Source organism: Salvelinus namaycush, chromosome 32, assembly GCF_016432855.1.
Source record: "Salvelinus namaycush isolate Seneca chromosome 32, SaNama_1.0, whole genome shotgun sequence".
NCBI classification, from domain to species: Eukaryota; Metazoa; Chordata; class Actinopteri; order Salmoniformes; family Salmonidae; genus Salvelinus; species Salvelinus namaycush.
The window spans coordinates 18,868,618-18,891,647 of record NC_052338.1 but is presented as its reverse complement, the minus strand read 5'-3'; the positions used below and the strand labels follow the sequence as shown (position 1 = coordinate 18,891,647).

The 23,030-nt window shown below is 41.3% G+C and overlaps 1 protein-coding gene across 1 annotated transcript; it reads left to right on the top strand.

Moving 5' to 3' along the window:
* Positions 1-458: 458 nt before the first annotated feature.
* LOC120027045 (adseverin-like) lies at positions 459-21,935 on the top strand. The gene is made up of 16 exons (XM_038971890.1): positions 459-651; positions 3,864-4,018; positions 4,690-4,851; positions 5,472-5,621; positions 5,817-5,909; positions 5,988-6,120; positions 6,248-6,336; positions 6,497-6,712; positions 11,440-11,561; positions 11,674-11,764; positions 18,864-19,034; positions 19,294-19,471; positions 19,803-19,921; positions 20,141-20,218; positions 20,314-20,374; positions 21,766-21,935. Exons 1-16 carry the CDS (start codon positions 459-461, stop codon positions 21,933-21,935), a joined length of 2,181 nt encoding a protein of 726 aa, XP_038827818.1.
* The last annotated feature ends 1,095 nt before the right edge of the window (positions 21,936-23,030 follow it).

Sequence of the window (23,030 nt, the reverse complement as noted above, 5' to 3'; positions counted from 1 at the left end):
TTCTCTATATTCATAAGTGCAGAGACAAATAACCACCCACTGCTGAGCTCTGTTGAAACTACAAGATACACATCTCTATCGGCCTGATCTGAATGCAAGTTATTTAAAGCCTAATATTATGATCTGATACATTTATTAGAGCAGCACCTTAACTGGAAATACTGAGTATGAATAGAGACAGTAATATGCATGTGTAGTGAAAACAAGTGTAAAAACCACACACAGACTGTGTGTTTGTGTGTGTGTGTGTGTACTTTGGCAGCATCTAAGACACACCCACCCCTTCTCAGCCTCCAACTTATAGCCCTGCACACTGCTGCTATTGACTCACTCCTCCCCATGACCAGATAGAGAACAGAGCAGCAGTCTGAGCTCCTCTCTCACCCTACGCTCCTCTCACCACACCTGGGATCCACATCCAGCCGTCCCTCTTCTGCTTTCAGACAACCAGAAGAACCATGGTGCTCTACCACAGGGAGTTTGACAAGGCAGGCAGGGCAGCCGGTCTCCAGATATGGAGGATAGAGAAGATGGAGCTGGTCCCTGTGCCTGAGAACTTACACGGGAACTTCTATGTTGGGGATGCGTATGTGGTCCTCCACACTGTCAAACAGCGGGATAGCTGCTTCTACGACCTGCACTACTGGCTGGGTGAGTTTGTGTGTGTATGTGTGTGTATGTGTGTGTATGTGTGTGTGTGTGTGTGTGTGTGTGTGTGTGTGTGTGTGTGTGTGTGTGTGTGTGCGTGCGTGCGTGCGTGCGTGCGTGCGTGCGTGCGTGCGTGCGTGCGCACGTGCGTGTGTGCGTGTTTCCTCAGGCTGTTCAGCAGGATGTCACATGCTGGATGATTTGTTTACTGACGGAGGCTTATCAAACATTGGAGATAAATGTGAACATATTTAGGGAGTGCCTCATAGATGTTAAAGTTTTATATCTACAGGCTGAAATCAACGGCATCATTTTATCATAATATTGTCATTAACATTAATAAATACATTGGCAAAAGATAAAGCAACTTAGCATCAAAGGGCATACGGTACTAACGGTGTTATAACACATTCACTTCGTCATAGGATCACATCTGTGTAGATGTATTCATATAAGAGAAGAACAGGTTGTACATACAAGACAGAACAAGAGAGATGGTTTGGCTTGTATTGGAGAAGGAATGGTGACACCACAAGTTCAGATATAGGATGCTGAGAATGTTGAGAAATGAAAGATGGTTGAGAAATGGACACAATAATCACTATTATGTGGTTTTCAGTTAAATGTTTCAGTTAATACTCCGTGTCCAGTCACCCTCTGAACGACACACATACATAATCCATGTCTCAATTGTCTCAAGGCTTAAAGATCCTTCTTTAACCTGTCTCCTCACCTTCATCTACACTGATTGAAGTGGATTTAACAAGTGACATCAATACGGGTTCATAGCTTTCACCTGGATTCACCTGGCCTGTCTATGCCAAGGAAAGAAGAGGTGTTCCTAATGTTTTGTACACTCAGTGTATGTGCTGTATGTGTTATTGTCCGCCATAGTAGTGTCACTGTCATTTCACAACTGTGTGAGGTCTCGAGGTGCTGTTGTCTGTTACTGTAGACAGAAGAAAGTCAACCCATCTTGTCATCAGCTGAAAACAAATGGTTTGCCTGAAGTAGGAAGTGATTATCTGGTTAAAGGCCAGGCGAGTTGCCATATCCTGACGCTTCCTGGACAATTCTCAGATGTTAAGATTCTGAGATAAGGACATTCCAGGCAGAGGTCGTAAACTATATCAGTCATCGTTGCACACATCATGGGACGGTGATGTTTTCCCTTCCTATCAGGACTATAGCCACTCTGGAAAACAATCAAGACTTTTCATGAACCTTTGAGTAACTACTCTGTTCAGCTGTCTCAGAGTACACACTACCTGAAAGTACTATCAGATTAAGGTAGATTATTGTAGAAACATGGTGTTGTACAGCTGTTGTGGTGGAGCTATGGAACCATGCAAGTCAAGACTACTGATCTGTAACACTAGCTTCCTTCCTTGACACATCTCTCTCCTCCTCTCTCTCTTTTCACTCACCAACTCCCATCTGAATACAAACATCAATAGCACCACTAAGATGTTAGGTTGTCCTTCCTCTCCTCCCGCATCCCCCCCATCATCATCATCATCATGAATCATTAACCAGTAAAGACACTAATGGGCATCCAATAGGTTTCCTTGCCATTTTGCTTGCTGCTATGGGCTTTAATTTCTTCCTCAGTTCCGCAATTCAGTCACCCATTAAATTAGAATGGCCAAATGCTATAGACTAATGTTTAATGTAGGTTAGTCACACCAAAATAGCAGGTATGACTTGGACTGTTTACCATCAGCCTACAAGGTATCACTAACAGGATGCCAGATCCTGGAATTAAACCTCTGTAGTGGTGTTTATTTTGTATTTAACCTTTATTTAACTAGTCAGTTAAGAACAAATTCTTATTTACAATGACGGCCTACCAAAAGGCAAAAGGCCTCCTGCAAGGACGGGGGCTGGGATTAGAAATAAAAATATAGGAAAAAACACACATCACGACAAGAGAGACACCACAACACTACATAAAGAGAGACCTGACAACACATGCAACACATGACAACACAACATGGTACAGTAGCAACACCACATGACAACAACTTGGTAGCAACACAACATGGCAGCAGCACAACATGGTACAGTAGCAGCACAAAATATGGTACAAACATTATTGGGCACAGACAACAGCACAAAGGGCAAGAGGGTAGAGATAATAATACATCATACGAAGCAGATACAACTGTCAGTAAGAGTGTCCAGGATTGAGTCTTTGATCGAAGAAAGTGTTTGTTGCTCGTTCCAGTCGCTAGCTGCAGCGAACTGAAAAGATGAGCGACCCAGGAATGTGTGTGCTTTGGGGATCTTTAACAGAATGCGATTGGCAGAACGGGTGTTGAATGTGGAGTATGAGGGCTGCAGTAGATATCTCAGATAGGGGGTGGTGAGGCCTAAGAGGGTTTTATAAATACGCATCAACCAGTAGGTTTTGCGACAGGTATACAGAGATGACCAGTTTACAGAGGAGTATAGAGTGCAGTGATGTGTCCTATAAGGAGCATTGGTGGCAAATCTGATGGACGAATGGTAAAGAACATCTAGCCGCTATAGAGCACCCTTAACTGCGATCTATAAATTACATCTCCGTAATCGAGCATGGGTAGGATGGTCATCTGAATCAGGGTTAGTTTGGCAGCTGGGATGAAAGAAGAGTGATTATGATAAAGGAAATCAAGTCTAGATTTAACCTTAGCCTGTAGCTTTGATATGTTCTGAGAGAAGGACAGTGTACCATCTAGCCATACTCCCAAGTACTTGTATGAGGTGACTACCTCAAGCTTGAGACCCTCAGATGTAATAATCACACCTGTGGGGCATTCTTCTTACCAAACCACATGACCTTTGTTTTGGAGATGTTCAGAACAAGGTTAAGGGCAGAGAAAGCTTTTTGGACACTGAGAAAGCTTTGTTGTAGAGTGTTTAACACAAAATCAGGGGAGGGGCCAGCTGAGTATAATACTGTATCATCTGCATATTAATGGATGAGAGAGCATCCTACTGCCTGAGCTATGTTGATGGCAACATGCAAAGCTGGTAGACTCTGTTGCAGAGTGAGAATGCATTAAAGTATTAAAATAAAGCATACTATGAGCATTAGAGGCATAACATCAACCAGGCAGTTTGTGCTGAAGTTGTGCTAAAGTTCCTCTGTCTAAACTTGAATAGTCTCTCATTTCATACGAACATTTATCATATTGTATTTAAGTACTGTACCACTCATGCTCTCTCCTCAGGTAAGGAGTGCAGCCAGGATGAGAGCACGGCGGCGGCCATCTTTACTGTTCAGCTGGATGATTTTCTTGGAGGGAAGCCTGTCCAGTACCGAGAACTGCAGGGGTTCGAGTCCACTGCCTTCACACGATACTTCAAGGGAGGAATCACATACAAAGTACGGTATTGTTTTACTGATGCATTTTATTTCAGTTTATTTCACTAATATTAGATTTATTCCTTTATCTGTGTTACTGCTATTTACTACGAGAATATATGGTGTTATACTGAACCAGAACGCACCCTTATTTTTTAGCAGTGAACATTCATTCCATTTGCCACATTTTACATTTCAGACCCTGGGCATCATATGCTGAAGGTGTGCTATTAAATAATCACTTTTTGCAACGTTTTATTTGGCCCTGACCATGGGCAGCAACAGTGACTCATGGGATGGAAAAGGAGCTTGGTGTAGGGAACAGGAAAACAGTTATGTGTTCCACACGTTGTTTGTTTTCTTGGTCCTGAACATTTCTTGGTTTTCCGTAATATTGCCTAATCGCTAGAAGGAAGTACTTGACACGCTACCCTTGTTCAACCTCATAGGGTACTTATAGGCCCTGACATTGCCTTTTGTATGTTGTTTCAGGGATGTTTGTGTTGGGTAATACGTAACTGTGTACCTTGTTTTGTATGTGATGTATAATACGCATGTACATCTGCGTCTTGAATTGCTTTTAAACTGAGCAAGACAAATTCCCTCGAGGGCATTAAAGTATTCGATTCTATCCTAATCTACTCTTTTCTATTCTACTCTATTTTATTCTATTCTATTCTGTTCTATTCTAGGCCGGAGGCGTGGCCTCTGGGTTCCATCACGTGGTCCCCAATGACCTGTCAGCTCTGAGACTATTCCACATCAAAGGTCGCCGTGTCGTCAGGGCAACCGAGGTCACCCTCAACTGGTCCAGCTTCAACAGAGGGGACTGCTTCATCGTGGACCTGGGAGCAGTATGTTTTCATTGATTGATCTACTGGATCAGTAGATTGTACTCTGGCCTCCCTCTATGTGAGAGTTTACCATATAGATATAGAACATGTATCAGTGATATAGTGTCTATGGTGGTAACACTGCCTCTGCCAAGAGGTCCAGACTTTCATGGCACGTATGGTAGTGCCCTCAGTGGCCCTGTAACAACAGTTCATTTGTTTGACTGTCACTTTCCTGAGAAACCTGACTCATTGTCTAGACTTCACTCTGTAACAAACTTCAAATTCTGCTGAAACACAAACATTGTCCGTTCGGCTTGAGTTCTTATTAAATCAAAAACATATGAAGGCCTATGGTATGTTGACTTAAGGTGGGTATCAAGATCATTTGATATACAAGGTATTCTAATGTTTACCAAATTAAATTCGAAAGCTATTCTCTTCACTCCTGTTTGAATATTGCCAGAAATCAGGATGTATTGCCACACAACAGTGATCCACTGGTTTTGAACCGGGGTTGTCTGCTTGCCACAAGATTGTGTTAATTAGCCCTCGAAGCTAAAGCCTTTATGCACCTGGAACTACATAAAGTGTGCAACAGCCCTCTTTTCAACTGAACCATATCTGTTACCTTTCTCTAGGTTATCTACCAGTGGTGCGGTTCAGAGTGCAACAAGTTTGAGCTCCTGAAGGCAGCACAGGTGGCTGCCGGTATCCGTGACAACGAGAGGAATGGCCGAGCAAAACTGGTTGTCGTGGAGGAAGGGAGCGAGCCGTCTAAGTTAACTGAGGTGACAGATGTTCATTCAACACGACATTTAACTTTCATTCCCTAGTCTAGTGTTTGCACTCTTGAATTGAAATTAACTGCAAAACTGTATGACAGTTAAGTAATCTACTTTTGTGTGACATCATTTCACTATCTCCATTGTCAATGTTATCTTTGTGGTTTTTGTCTTTGTGTTTTTACCTGTCAATCCTAACAGGTACTCGGCAACAAGCCAAATCTACCAGAAGGTGATGACAATGACGATATGGTGGCAGATATCTCCAACAGGAAGATGGCCAAACTCTACATGGTATGGTCACACTCTTACACAGACACACACACACATACACACACACATTCAAACTCATCTCGTTGTTGTTCCTTCCAGGTATCTGATGCGTCCGGAGCGATGCAGGTGACCCTGGTCTCAGAGGAGAACCCGTTCTCTCAGAGCCATCTGCTGTCTGACGAGTGCTTCATCCTGGACCACGGGAAGAGCAGGATGATCTTCATCTGGAAAGGTACATATTTAAACTGCTGAACATCTTTATCTTGACAAATCATCTAAATTCATCACTCATCCTTTTATACCTCCCACCTTTTTTGTACCTCTTCTTCTGCATGAATCATCCAACATCACCCATAAAGGCCGTAACGCCAACCCCAGCGAGAGGAAGACTGCCATGAAGACTGCTGAGGGCTTCATCAAGCAGATGGGCTACCCACCTAACACACAGGTTCATGCTCGTTATCATCCATCTAGCATCAGTCATAATTGCTATGTTTGGATCTCGTGACTCAAATATCGTGTCAGTTCATGTCCTGCTAAACTGATTGGGACTGAAGGGGAGTTGATCCCCAACCCTGACGTTCATAGGAACAACTCTTTACCTCCAGATCCAGGTACTTCCAGAGGGTGGGGAGACTCCCATCTTCAAACAGTTCTTCCAGGGGTGGAGGGATAAGAACCAGAGCGAGGGGTTTGGGAAGGTCTTTGTGACCGAGAGGATCGCTAAGATACATCAGGTGGAGTTCGATGCCTCCAAGCTCCATGAGTCCCAGAGCATGGCAGCCCAGCATAACATGGTGGACGACGGCACAGGGGACACTCAGGTACAGGACCAAGTGTTACCACCACAAGACATGGTTAGCCCACTGAGCTATGGTCTAAGCAATAGATCGGGACACTAACACAGGCCTTCATGTATCAGGCAAGCTTCCTCATTACGCAAGTGTTACAAGGAGTGAATAAGCATTTATTTTTTTCTTTTATTTAACCTTTATTTAACCAGGAAGGGCTCATTGGGATTTAAAATCTCTTTTACAAGAGCGTCCTGGCCAAGATAGGCAGCACCAAGTCATTACAAAAATTACAGACAGACATGAAAAACTACAAGTAATCTAGTAAAAACCATTGAATTCACAAGAGTATAACAAAATCAAAAACAGCAAATTAAAAACATTGACAGGTCAGGGAATCAGCCTCAAAATCCTTCATCAGTGATTTAAAAACACCAATCGGGACAAGTTCTTCCAGTTTTAAATTATTTTGTAAGGTGTTCCAAGACGATGGCGCAGAGTACATAAAAGACCTTTTACCAAATTCAGTTCGGACATTTGGAACAGTTAGCAGGATAAAGTCTAGCGAACGAAGAGAGTACCCACCACATTTCTGAACAATAAAAATGCCCAAATAAAAAGGTAGTAAACCCAAAATGGCTTTGTAAATAAAAGTATACCAGTGACTGAGCCTACGAGTGACTAGAGAAGGCCAGCCAACCCTGGTATACAAAGTGCAGTGGTGCGTAAGGGTTTTGCAGTTTAAAATAAATCTCAAAGTGCCATGGTAAAGAGTGTCAATTGATCTCAAACACTGAGCGGAAGCATTCATATATAAAATATCCCCATAGTCTAGTAAAGGCATAAATGTAGCTGATACTAGCCTCCTTCTGGCTTCAAAAGAAAAACAGGCCTTATTCCTAAAATAAATACCCAATTTCAGCTTCAATTTTTTTGTAAGTTGTTGAATATGCAATTTAAAAGAGAGGCCGTCATCAATTAAAATTCCAAGATATTTATATGAGGTTACAACCTCAATCTCCTTGCCCTGACAGGTAGTAATAGGTGAAAGGTTCAGAGGTCTATTTCTTGCATTAGAAAACACCATTAGTTTAGTTTTGTCAGTATTGAGGATAAGCTTCAATTGACACAAGGTATGTTGAACAGTATAAAAAGCAGTTTGCAAGTTCTGGAAAGCTTTTGTAAGAGATGAGGCACAACAGTAAATAACAGTATCATCAGCATAAAAATGAAGTTGTGCATTTTGGACATTTTTGTCTAAATCATTTATATAAAAAGTGAATAAGAGAGGACCAAGTACAGAGCCTTGGGGCACACCATTCAGGACAGACAATTTAACAGACATAAGCCCATCAAATTGAGTGCACTATCAGAGTTCTATCAGACAGATAGTTAGCAAACCATGCAACTGCATGCTCCGAAAGACCTACACTCAACAATCTCTGCCTTAGTATAGCATGATCAACTGTATCAAAAGCCTTAGAGAGATCAATAAAAAGTGAGACACAGTGCTGTTTTTTGTCAAGGGCTTCAGTGATATCATTTAAAACCTTCATGGCTGCTGTAATTGTGCTATGCTTCTTCCTGAAGCCCGATTGGTACATTGATAAAATAGAGTTAGTAAATAAAAACTCTTTTAGCTGTTCACTTACAAGGGTTTCAAGTATTTTCACCAGGGGTGACAGCTTTGAGATTGGCCTATACTTATTTAAAAGAGTTGGATCTCCCCCTTTTAAAAGTGGTAGGACAAATGCTGATTTCCAGATCTTTGGAATTTCATTACATTCCAGGGTTAGATTGAACAGATATGTAAGTGGTTCAGCTATGAAATCAGCTGCCAGATTTAAAAAGCAGGGATCCAAAAGATCAGGACCTGCAGGCTTTATGTGATCTAAGGATTTCAGGGCTTTATGTACCACCTGCACTGAGAATGGCAAAAAGCTAAAAGTTTGACCAGCTCTCACTGGTTCATCCACACAGGGTTGTACAGAGACAGAGGACACTAGTTCATCCACACAGGGTTGTACAGAGACAGAGGACACTGAATCAAACAGCCTACCAGATGATACAAAGTGCTCATTGAAACAATTCAGCATTTCAGTTTTGCCATATATAGCAACAGAGTCCTTCAAAACACATGACGGTAATTCATTAACATTACTGTTACCAGACATAGACTTAATAGCATTCCAAAACTTTCTAGGGTCATTCAGGTTATCAGTGGTAACAGACATAATATATTCAGACTTGGCCTTCCTGAGAAGAAAAGAACACTTGTTTCTTAACTGCCTAAAAATAAGCCAATCAGCATCAGAACAAGATTTCCTTGCTTTAGCCCAGGCTAGATTACGGTCGTGAATAATACAAGACAGCTCAGAAGAAAACCATGGATTATCCCGCCCTTTAACCCTGAACCTGCGGAATGGGGCATGTTTGTTTACTATTTGGAAAAAACCATCATGAAAGAATATCCAGGCAGTTTCCACATCAGGGATAAGCTCAATCTTGCTCCAGTCAAAATAAAACAAATCATGAAAGAAAGCCTGCTCATTAAAACACTTCAAATTTCTCTTACGAATAAAACGTGAATTTGCCTTTGGAACCTTAGTATTTCTAACAGCAACAACAGCACAATGGTCACTTAAATCGTTACAAAAAACACCAACCGCAGAATATTTATGTGGAACATTTGTCAATATCAAATTGTAGATTTATCTGGGCATTTAAGATTTGGGCGAGTGGGTGAGTTAATCAACTGGGTAAGATTCAAAGAATTACAAAACATTTGTAAATCATCAGACACCGGCTTTAACCAACACCAGTTGAGATCACCAATCAAGATCATTTCACTGTAAAGAAGTTTAGACATAAGGTGCGTCAAAGAAGAAAATGCGTCACCGAGAGCAGAGGGGGGTCTATAACAGCCAATCACAGTTATAGAGAGGCCCTTTGAAACCTCAATATTCAAAGCAAGAAATTCCAACTGTTTACAAATAGTTTCAGACTTTGCCACACTTACATGGAATTTAGATTTTACATATATAGCCATACCCCCACCTTTCTTAACCCGATCAGTGCGATAAACATTGTAACCACTTATACAAATACCTTATCAAAAATAGACTTGCTGAGCCAGGTTTCAGAAAACACAATTACATCAGCTTCAGTTGATTTAGCCCAAATCCTAACCCCATCAATTTATGACAACAGGCTGCGTACATTTAAATGAAAAATACCAAAACCAGATCTTGATTTAAAATCAGAGGGGGTTTGGAGACATTGCATATCAGGGCCAGGATTAGGTTGCACGTTACCTGATATCAACAACAGAAGAATAACTAGGCACCTCTGTTTAATAACCTTGCACGGCTTCTCTTTTTTAAGAGACCTACTGCAAGCGAATTCTACAAGTGAGTTTCCAGACAATACAAAACAGTCATTTAAAACCATTAGACTTTGGTAGTGACACAAATTCGTACTGTTCATGTAACGGATGTGAAATGGCTAGCTAGTTAGCGGGTACGCGCTAATAGCGTTTCAATCGGTTACGTCACTTGCTCTGAGACTTGAAGTAGGGTTTCCCCTTGCTCTGCAAGGGCCGCGGCCTTTGTGGAGCGATGGGTAACGATGCTTCGTGGGCGACCGTTGTTGATGTGTGCAGAGGGTCCCTGGTTCGCGCCCGGGTCGGGGCGAGGGGACGCCGTAAAGTTATACTGTTACATTGATGCTGTTGACCCGGATCACTGGTTGCTGCGGAAAAGGAGGAAGTCGAAAGGGGGGTGAGTGTAACGGATGTGAAATGGCTAGCTAGTTAGCGGGTACGCGCTAATAGCGTTTCAATCGGTTACGTCACTTGCTCTGAGACTTGAAGTAGGGTTTCCCCTTGCTCTGCAAGGGCCGCGGCTTTTGTGGAGCGATGGGTAACGATGCTTCGTGGGTGACTGTTGTTGATGTAGAGGGTCCCTGGTTCGCGCCTGGGTTGGGGCGAGGGGACGGTCTAAAGTTATACTGTTACATTCACATCATGCCACAAATGCATCGGCACTTGGACGAGTGGACCGAGTAAAAAAGAGCGAGTTCCTGGAGACAAAATGTCTAATGGACGGGAGAGCACATTGTCAGATGTACTCACCCTGCGACAATGTTCGTTTTCTCCAGAGTTCAGTAAAGTCAGTGCACAAAGCAATACCACTTAAATTGGCATTTTCTCTGACAAAAAAATAAGAGGCCAGCGAAGGTAAGGGGAGAGAGGGACAGCGTGTATGTGAGTCAATGTGAGTGTTTGCGCGTGTGAGTAGATTGGGTGTTGAGGGCGATAGAGAGAACGGGTTGAGCTGCCACTGACAGCCAGGCGAAGAGCAAAAAGGAGCAGCTTGGACAAGACACTCCGCGGACGAAGGAGGAACTCAGGCCAGCCAGAGATAGGGTTACTTTGGTAAACTTCAAGTAATGAAGTGCCGAGTTGAGGAGGACCCGTGATCTTTACACCAGCAAAAATAAAAGTTTGCACTACATAACAACGAAGTTACGCAACCATAAATAAATAGACTATTAGTAGGTTAAAACGTACTAGTCACAGACAAACGACTTGACATGCTGCCATCTTGGATTAGACATCATTTGAGTGTATATGCATATATGCTAATACATGCTAATGTACACATGAGTCAGGTGTTTTATTCCACTGACAATCCCAATCACATAGATTGTTAAACAAATTATAGTAGAATAACCAGCCAGATGCATGTTTCATGTTCCAGATCTTCAGAGTGGAGAGCAGTGGTCGAGTCCCAGTTGACCCAAAGACGTATGGTCAGTTCTATGGAGGAGACTGTTACATCATCCTCTATACATATAAGAGAGGACAGATCATCTACACCTGGTCAGTCTGGTAGACCTGTACTCATATTTTCAATTAGATTGATTGGTTGGTTGGTTGGTTGATTAGATGGGTGGGTGGATGGATGGATTGATCCGTATACTTCCTGTGGCAGGCAGGGGGCTAGCAGCACTCTGGATGAGCTCACAGCTTCAGCCTTCCTAACTGTGGAGCTGGATCGCTCTCTGGGAGGGAACGCAGTTCAGGTAGGACTAACCCAAATTAAGATGAGGATCTCTTATTGTCCAATGTCCATGAATGTCCAATGGAAATGTGTGTTCTGCTTTATCCCAACCCTTCTGAAAGACACCCACACACACACTGAGGCTGAAGAGGTTGGAGCAGATCGCCTCGGTGGAAATGTGTCAAAACTGTATAAAGTTTGTAAATTCATTTTTTTTATATCACAGTAGTAAAGTGTGATACTAGAGGATGTCATTCTCTCCAGTCTACTGTGTATTAAATCCCCTAATTTGACTGCCGTATCAGGGTTTACTTTCCATGCCTTCGGGGCAGGACGGAATCTTTTCTCTGTATGTGGAATTGGCATCCCTTAATCTGATTCAATGATTTATGACCAATAGGTAGCACAGGGTGCTGCTTGTAGAGAGACACTGGGAGATTCTCAATTGGTTTTACTAACTCCCCCATCCCCTCCATTTTTTGAAAAAGTTGAAAGGTAATCAAGAGGAGGGGAGGAAAGGATACGTGGAAACAAATTCACTTGTATGAAATGAGACTCTCCTTCTCCACTCGTGCAACATTAAGCAAATTGAGAGAGTAGGACTGTAAGGTTCTATCTGAAAAAAGATGATTCTGAGATGATTGGTTTTAACCTTTCTAGGACACACGTTCCGCTAGCGGAAACCCCCCCCAACATTCCGCTGAAAAGGCAGCACGCGAAATTCAAAAATATTTTTTAGAAATATTTAACTTTCACACATTAACAAGTCCAATACAGCAAATGAAAGATAAACATCTTGTGAATCCAGCCAACATGTCCGATTTTTAAAATGTTTTACAGCGAAAACACAACATATATTTATGTTAGCTCACCACCAAATCCAAAAAACACAGCCATTTTTCCCAGCAAAGATAGCTTTCACAAAACCCAGAAATAGAGATAAAATGTATCACTAACCTTTGAACATCTTCATCAGAAGACACTCATATGACATCATGTTACAGAATACATTTATGTTTTGTTCGATAATGTGCATATTTATAGCCACAAATCTTGGTTACATTGGCGCCATGTTCAGAAATGGCTCCAAAATATCCGGAGAAATTTTAGAGAGCCCCGTCATCTAACATAAATACTCACTTTGATGAAAGATACATGTTTTACATATAATTAAAGATACACTGGTTCTTAATGCAACCGCTGTGTCAGATTTAAAAAAAAAAAAAATGTAAAAAGCACACCATGCAATAATCTGAGATGGCGCTCAAAAATACAAAACATTACTCCTCCATGTTGGAGTCAACAGAAATACGAAATTACATCATAAATATTCCCTTACCTTTGAATATCTTCATCAGAATACAATGCCAGGAATCCTAGTTCCACAATAAATCGTTTTTTTGTTCGACGTCCATTACTTATGTCATATTAGCAACTTTATCTAGCATGTGTAGTACACGTGTCCAAACACCGGCGCATTGAAGGCAAACGTCGGATGAAATCTTCAAAAAGTGATATTACTAGTCGAATAAACTGGTCAAAATTAGTAGAGAATCAATCTTTAGGATGTTGTTATCATATATATCCAATAACGTCCCAACCGGAGCATTTCTTCATGTCTATATAACTCATGGCAAACACGGATATCACATGCCTAGCGTGCGTGGCCAGGAACTGGCAATCTGCCAGACCAGTCACTCCAATAGCTCCCATCTGGCCCCACATCATACTATAGGCTTCATTCCACGTTCTACCGACTGTTGACATCTAGTGGAAGGCGTATGAAGTGCATACAGATCCATAAATGACAGAGATTTGAATAGGCGATGACTTTCCCATCGACCTATTTCAGATTTTTCACTTCCTGTTTGGAAGTTTGCCTGCCAAATGAGTTCTGTTATACTCACAGACATAATTCAAACGGTTTTAGAAACTTCGGAGTGTTTTCTATCCAGTAGTAATAATAATATGCATATATTATCATCTGGGACAGAGTAGGAGGCCGTTCAATTTGGGCACCAATTCATCCAAAGGTGAAAATGCTGCCCCCTATCCCAAAGAAGTTTTAAAGTTCCAACCACTCTTTGGTTTGCATGGTATCAGCAATTTTTATCTTGTATTATTTTTTACTTAATTACATGAATTGGGGGAATTTACAATGCTACTGTTGAAGTCTGAAGTTTACATAAACCTTAGCCAAATACATTTAAACTCAGTTTTTCACAATTCCTGACATTTAACCTTTAACGAGTCACCAACCCGGATCCGGGATCACCCCCCACTCCCCCCCCACTGAGTAGCATAGCTAGCATAGCGTCACAAGTAAATTGTAGCATCTAAATATCATTAAATCACAAGTCCAAGACACCAGATGAAAGATACAGATCTTGTGAATAAAGCCACCATTTCAGATTTTTAAAATGTTTTACAGGGAAGACACAATATGTAAATCTATTAGCTAACCACGTTAGCATAAGACACAATTTTTTTACTCCAACAGTTTTTTCCTGCGTCAGTAGCTATCACTAATTCGACTAAATAAAAATATATATAGCCACTAACCAAGAAACAACTTCATAAGATGACAGTCTGATAACATATTTATGGTATAGCATAGTTTTTTTTTGAAAAATGTGCATTTTTCAGGTATAAATCACAGTTCTACATTGCAGCTGCAATCTGAAATAGTGCTGACGCAGCCAGAACAATTACAGAGACCAACGTCATATAACTAATTACTTATCTTAAAACATTTCAGAAAAATACACAGCGTACAGATATTGAAAGCCCAACATCTGGTGAATCCAAACAATATTTCAGATTTATTAAATGTTTTATAGCGAAAACAAAATGTAGCGCTAAATTAGCATAGCCACGCCAGCCAGAACCAGCTGGGCGCCCGCGACCAGTTCACATGCACGACAGATATATGAAATAACATCGTAAATTGGGTCTTACTATTGCTGATCTTTCATCAGAATGTTGATCAATGTGTCCTTAGTCCTGATGAGTCGTTCAATCCATTCATAATGGCAACTTTCCCTCTTCATTTAGCATATGTACTGGTCGACTGGCCAAAGTAAAAAAAAGTCACAGAACGGAACACGGCAAAACTCCCGAAAAAATTCAAATAATCTGATTAAACTATATTGAAAAAACATACATTAAGATGATATGGTCACATGTATCAAACAAACTTCGAGACGGAGATAGTTTTCATCCGTAACGGCAGCAAAACAGTAGACAATCGCACCTCCAAATAGCGCGAGTCAGAGAACCGGAAGTTGTCGGTCACGCCAAAGAAATAGGTCTTATTTCACGTCAGTACAAGGTAAACAAAAAAATTCTCCTCTGACGTCCTCTTGACACCCAGAGGAAGACGAATGAAGTGTGTTTCGGGTCATAGGTGGCGTGACCATATATAGGCAGAGCGTTGAAGCGAGCATACACATCTTGCATTCTTCTTCTTGGTCAGGGAAAGTGCTGTCAAATGACTTCTGTTTAACTCAGAGACAAAATTGAAACGGTTTTAGAAACTATAGATTGTTTTCTATCCAATGGTATTAATTATATGCATATGTAAGAGCAATAATTGAATAAGAGGCTGTTTAATCTGTAGAGGAAATTATGCTAATGCGAAAACAGCACCCCCTATAGTGGCAAGAAGTTTTAATCAGAGTAAAAATTTTGTCTTAGGTCATTTAACCTCTAACACCTCCCAAACCCGGATCCGGGATCCCCCCCATCAAAAAAGCTGACTAGCATAGCCTAGCCTAAAGCCACAGGGATATCATATAATAAAATGTTCATGAAATCACAAGTCCAAGACACCAAATGAAAGATACACATCTTGTGAATAAAGCCATCATTTCGGATTTTTAAAATGTTTTACAGGGAAGACACAATATGTAAATCTATTAGCTAACCACGTTAGCAAAAGACACCACTTTTCTTACTCCACCATTTTTTTACTCCATCAGTAGCTATCACAAATTCGGCCAAATAAAGATATAAATAGCCACTAACCAAGAAACAACCTCATCAGATGACAGTCTGATAACATATTTATTGTATAGCATATGTTTTGTTAGAAAAATGTGCATATTTCAGGTATAAATCATAGTTTACCATTGCAGCCACCATCCCAACTCTCACCAAAGCGACTAGAATAACTACAGAGACCATCGTGTATTAGCTAATTACTCATCATAAAACATTTCTTAAAAATACACAGCGTGCAGCAGATGAAAGACACAGATCTTGTGAATCAAGACAATATTTCAGATTTTCTAAGTGTTTTACAGCGAAAACACAATATAGCGTTATAGTAACTTACCACAATAGCAAACATCACACCAGCATTGATTCAAGGCAAAAATAGCTATAACGTATAAACCACCAAAATATATTAATTTTTTCACTAACCGATGTTTCCAAAAGAACGTTCCAAGGTCCTCAGTGCGTCAGAGCGAAGGGGAAAAGAACGATACACCTCGTTTTCAATCAATTTATAGACTTTCAGCTCTGCCTAGAGACTCCATTTCAAGGCCCTCTATTCGCTGACACCCAGAGGAAGGCGTATGCAGTGCATCTCAACCAATAGAAGACAGGCAGATTTATAAACAGGTCTGACAACAGGTTGGAAAATTCTGCATTCTCAACTCCACATAGGGAAATTGCTCTAAGTCCAGTTCTGTTTCACCCACAGACATAATTCAAACGGTTTTAGAAACTAGAGAGTGTTTTCTATCCAATAGTAATAATAATATGCATATTGTACGAGCAAGAATTGAGTACGAGGCAGTTTAATTTGGAAACGAATTTGTACTATGTCGAAATGGCACCCCCTAGTGGCAAGAAGTTATTAAGATCACCACTTTATTTTAAGAATGTGAAATGCCAGAATAATAGTAGAGAGAATTATTTATTTCAGCTTTGATTTATTTCAGCTTTAATTTCTTTCATCACATTCCCAGTGGATCAGAAGTTTACATACACTCAATTAGTATTTGGTAGCATTGCCTTTAAATTGTTTAACTTGGGTAGCCTTCCACAATAAGTTGGGTGAATTTTGGCCCATTCCTCCTGACAGAGCTGGTGTAACTGAATCAGGTTTGTAGGCCTCCTTGCTCGCACACGCTTTTTCAGTTCTGCCCACAAATTTTCTATAGGATTGAGGTCAGGGATTTGTGATTGTCACTCCAATACCTTGACTTCGTTGTCCTTAAGCCATTTTGCCACAACTTTGCTTGCAAGTATGCTTGGGGTCATTGTCCATTTGGAAGACCCATTTGCGACCAAGCTTTAACTTCCTGACTGATGTCTTGAGATGTTGCTTCAATATATCCACATCATTTTCCTACCTCATGATGCCATCTATTTTGTGAAGTGCCTCCTGCAGTCCCTCCTGCAGCAATCATGATGCTGCCACCCCAGTGCTTCACGGTTGGGATGGTGTTCTTCGGCTTGCAAGCATCCCCCTTTTTCCTCCAAACATAACGATGGTCATTATGGCCAAACAGTTCTAATTCAATTTCATCAGACCAGAGGACATTTCCCCAAAAAGTACGATCTTTGTCCCCATGTGCAGTTGCAAACTGTAGTCTGGCTTTTTTATGGCGGTTTTGGAGCAGTGGCTTCTTCCTTGCTGAGCGGCCTTTCAGGTTATGCCGATATAGGACCCATTTTACTGTGTATATATATATACTTTGTACCTGTTTCCTCCAGCATCTTCACAAGGTCCTTTGCTATTGTTCTGGGATTGATTTGCACTTTTCACACCAAAGTACGTTCACCTCTAGGAGACAGAACACGTCTCCTTCCTGAGCGGTATGATAACTGCGTGGTCCCATGGTGTTTATACTTGCATACTATTGTTTGTACAGATGAACGTGGTACCTTCAGGCGTTTGGAAATTGCTCCCAAGGATGAACCAGACTTGCAGAGGTCTAATATTATTTTTCTGAGGTCTTGGCTGATTTCTTTTGATTTTCCCATGATGTCAAGCAAAGAGGCACTGAGTTTGAAGGTAGGGCTTGAAATACATCCACAGGTACACCTCCTATTGACTCAAATGATGTCAATTAGCCTATCAGAAGCTTCTAAAGCCATGACATCATATTCTGGAATTTTCCAAGCTGTTTAAAGGCACAATCAACTTAGTGTATGTAAACTTCTGACCCACTGGAATTGTGATGCAGTAAATTATAAGTGAAATAATCTGTCTGTAAACAATTATTGTGAAAAGTACTTGTGCCATGCACAAAGTAGATGTCCTAACCGACTTGCCAAAACTATAGTTTTTTAACAAGAAATTTGTGAAGTGGTTGAAAAACGAGTTCTAATGACTCCAACCTAAGTGTATGTAAACCTCCGACTTCAACTGTATATTCTGTAGGTAAACATTGAACAGAACAAGGCTATGCCAATAGCTGAATTTGGACTAAAATTCAGTTGAAAAACGAGTTCTAATGACTCCAACCTAAGTGTATGTAAACCTCCGACTTCAACTGTATATTCTGTAGGTAAACATTGAACAAAACAAGGCTATGTCAATAGCTGAATTTGGACAAAAATGCAGATGGAACCTTTTAGTCCCAAACTCTCAAAATGATGTTTACAGGGGAGGATTCCAAAAATAAATGTGTAAAGTGATTAAACAAATGTAGCTAGTTGTGGCAGACATTTTATAGATAAACATTAAGTAGAGTATTGTTTTTAAATGTGTGCATGCTTTTCTCCTTCAAGAAAACAACAGCTGATTCAAAGGGGTGTGGCATATTGTAAAACACTGTGCTAGACGCCGTGAGGATACTCTTGTGCATCCTCTGTCAAAGTAGGTAATTGAGGAGTGGCACAGACGCCTTCGTTTGCCTCCTAACGAATTAACAATCCCCTCGACCACTTATCAGTTTCTGGGTCATGGAGGAGAGAGGACGGAGGAGTCCAGGAGAGAACGTTCTTTTTGGCCAAATGAGAATCTCCCACTGTATATGTGTTATAGTGCCCCCTAATGACTGTCTGTACAGCATAGGTCTCTGCCTTGCACTCCAGCTATGGCTTCGCTATCCATGACCTGTACCAAATTGCATATGCGTTAATAATCTATTGTGGTTTCCTAGGTGAGAGTGTCCCAAGGTAAAGAGCCTGCCCATCTCCTGAGTCTGTTCAAAGACAAGCCCCTCATCGTGTACAAGAGTGGTACCTCACGCATCGGAGGCCAGGCATCTGCGGCCCCCACACGCCTGTTCCAGGTCCGACGTAACCTGGGCATCATCACACGCATCGCAGAGGTTAGAATGTTCTCCCACGCAGACACACACCTATGGTTGTTTCATTGGCAGTGATGGAAGGTAAACACACATAAATGCAGTTTACACACATTTTTCTGAAAAGGGTTTATGCACCGATCATGCTAAATTACAGTTTTTTGCATTGGCATTTATGATGCTCGTTTGTCGTTTCCTGTCATCTAGATGGAGGTCAGCGTTTCCTCAGCTTTTATTCTCGCCACTAGATCCTAGTTGCTTTGTCTGTTGTGTGTTGTGGTAGGTGGATGTGGAGGCTGGCAGCCTGAACTCTAACGATGCCTACCTGCTGAAGATGCCCGCGGGGCAGAGCTACCTGTGGGTGGGTAAGGGCGCCATCGAGGACGAGGAGCGGGGAGCCCAGTACCTGAGTCAGGTGCTGAAGTGTCAGACACAACGCATCGTAGAGGGACAGGAACCAGGTGAGAACACAGATTCCTTGGCCTGGGCCCATATTCAGAAAGCGTCTCAGGGGAGGAGTACTAATCCAGTACCAGTTTTCCTTTTAACTCATAATAAGTAAGAGTATATGTACAGGGTCCTGCTATTGGATCAGAACTGCTGCTCTGAGAAGCTTTATGAATATGGGACCTGATATGGCACCGTGATAATGATGTGTGATGTAGTACTCAGGAGAGTCACCAGGGGGCACACTGATACAAGGAATGTTTTGAGGCAGATGGATGATTTTAGTCCTAAAATGTATATCACAAGTTCAAGATGCACAGAAACATGTATTATGTTTGGATGTAGCGGACCTCTGGGCAGCGTTAGGGGGGAAGAAGGAGTACCAGACATCAGAGAGACTGGAGAGTAGCCGCACTCAACAACCTCGCCTGTTCGCCTGCTCCAACAAGACTGGCAGGTTCATAGTGAGTACCACACACACATGCTCACCCACACACACACGCACGCTCACACACAAACACACACACACACACACACACACACACACACACACACACACACACACACACACACACACACACACACACACACACACACACACACACACACACACACACACACACACACACACACACACACACACACAAATAGCTAGATAGATAGATTATAAATGCTGTCTACAGATTGAGGAGGTTCCAGGGGAGTTCAGTCAGGAGGACCTGGCAGAGGATGACGTGATGCTGTTGGACGTCTGGGATCAGGTATGGAGCTTGTTACCCTTCCCCAAATTAAAATGTTCAGCACATTTTTACCTCTATGGAGGTTGAATTATATTGATGTTAATGTTTTGTGATAGGTGTTTATCTGGATTGGCAAAGATGCCAATGAAGTTGAGAAAACTGAATCTGTAAAATCTGGTGAGTTTTGGTCTTTGTTTTATGTGTGTATAGGGTAGTTAATTTTTTGTATAGTAAGTTTAATGTGTAGTTTAATATATATAGTATATTATATATTATATTTACATATATATATACTACCGTTCAAGCAAGGCCAGCATGCCGGAGTCGCCTCTTCACTGTTGACGTTGAGACGGGTGTTTTGCGGGTACTTAATAAAGCTGCCAGTTGAGGACTTGTGAGGCGTCTGTTTCTCAAACTAGACACTCTAATGTAATTGTCCTCTTGCTCAGTTGTGCAACGAGGCCTCCAGCTCCTCTTTCTATTCTGGTTAGAGCCAGTTTGTGCTGTTCTGTGAAGGGAGTAGTACAAAGTGTTGTACGAGATCTTCAGTTTCTTGGCAATTTCTCACATGGAATAGCCTTAATTTCTCAGAACAAGAATAGACTGACGAGTTTCAGAAGAATGTTCTTTGTTTCTGGCCATTTTGAGCTTGCAATCGAACCCACAAATGCTGATACTCCAGATAATCAACTAGTCTAAAGAAGGCCAGTTTTATTGCTTCTTTAATCAGAACAACAGTTTTCCGCTGTGCTAACATAATTGCAAAAGGGTTTTCTAATGATAAATTAGCCTTTTAAAATGATAAACTTGGATTAGCTAACACAACGTGTCATTGGAACACAGGAGTGATGGTTGCTGATAATGGGTCTCTGTTTGCATATGTAGATATTCCATTAAAAATCAGCCGTTTCCAGCTACAATAGTCATTTACAACATTAACAATGTCTACACTGTATTTCTGATCAATTTGATGTTATTTTAATGGACAAAAAAATGTTTTTCTTTCAAAAGCAAGGATATTTCTAAGTGACCCCAAACTTTTGAACGGTAGTGTATATATATCAGTATTTCCCTTTTAATATACACTGAGTGTAAAAAACATTAGGATCACCTGCTCTTTCCATGACAAAGACTGATCAAGTGAATCCAGGTGAAAGCTATGATCCCTTATTGATATCACTTGTTAAATCTACTTCAATCAGTGTAGATGAGCATTGAGACATGGATTGTGTATGTGTGCCATTCAGAGTGGCAAGCAGTAGTAGGTGGCAGGCACATTGGTTTGTGTCGAGAACTGCAACGCTCACTCAAAGGACATCCAGCCAACTTGATAAAACTGTGGGAAGGATTGGAGTCAACAAGGGCCAGCATCCATGTGGAACACTTTTGACTCCTTGTGCAGTCCATGCCCCTACGAACTGAGGCTGTTCTGAGGGCAAAAAGGGGGGCAACTCAATATTAGGAAGGTGTTCCTGTCTGTTTTGTACACTCAGAAAAGAGTGTGTTCCCACTTCAAATACACTATGGTTTACCCCATTGACAGTGTCTATGTGCTCCCTTCCTTACAGCCAAGACATACATAGAGACGGATCCGGGGGTTCGGGATAAGAGGACCTCCATAGTGATGGTGAAGCAGGGTCATGAACCCCCCACCTTCACAGGGTGGTTCCTGGGGTGGGACATGGCACGCTGGGACTCACACACCGTGGCCAGGACCATGAAGACACTGCAGATTTAGCATAAATGAATCCCAACGGTTATAACAATGTAATAACACAGTTTAGACATGTATAACATTCACTCTGTATTCAGCCAATGGTTTACAAATACTAGTGTGAAATGAGGGTTAACTAGCCATTCATGGACTAGTGTTGGGCCAAGAAAGCGCAAAGTACTTTACTTTTATTTGTATTTTTTGCTTTACTTTTAGGCCTGCTATGTGTCATTTTATTTTACATTTGAGTCATTTAGCAGATGCTCTTATCCAGAGCAACATACTGTTGCGAGTGCATACATTTCTTTTTTTTTTCTTACTGGTCTCCCGTGGGAATCAAACCCACAACCCTGGCGTTGCAAGCACCATGCTCTACCAACTGAGCACACGGGACATCGTCTGATGTGCACTGCTTGGACATCTTTGTTGTTTAGTTTGTTGTTTAGTTTTTTTCTCGTTACAAAGATGAAAACCAAAAATATATGATATATTATGTTAATTTCAATGCAGGTCTTGACATTTGGACTTCTATAACTGTCTGGAAATGAATGTTGCTATTTGCTGTATTTTTTTATTTTTTTTAATGATAGAAAATGCGTAAAGCCTGCTGAGAGTTTTTCTTCTAATTTCACATTTCTGAAGTTCTTCTCAAATCTAGCCTAGCCTCGCGAGTTTATGTGAATGATTTGATAATCAGTCTGGTAATTTCGAGGCTAAAAGTCTAACCCAGGGGTTCCCAACATTTTTTGGCCCACAACACCATTTTGATATCTGAAAATTCTTGTGACCCCAACCGTGTGAAAAAATTATGTAATTATAACAGCCAATGTTAACTTTTCTTATTTGGCTCTGTGGCAGACAATTGAAAAACATTCTAACAGCATTTCTGATTGTCTTCTCAACTCACCATAGCATACTTTTAATGGGAGGCTATGACAGTCAATTGCAAATTAGTCTGACATATAATGTCTCTAACCTCACCACCACTAATGTGCTTGATGAATGTCGCGTTGGAGCTTCTCATAGTCAGGGGGCTTGGTCAACAGTGGTCAAGCTCAGACTGTGCTCATCCCTGCTGACACATCCAACCTGGGTCGATAGTTGGTTTTAATGCAGATG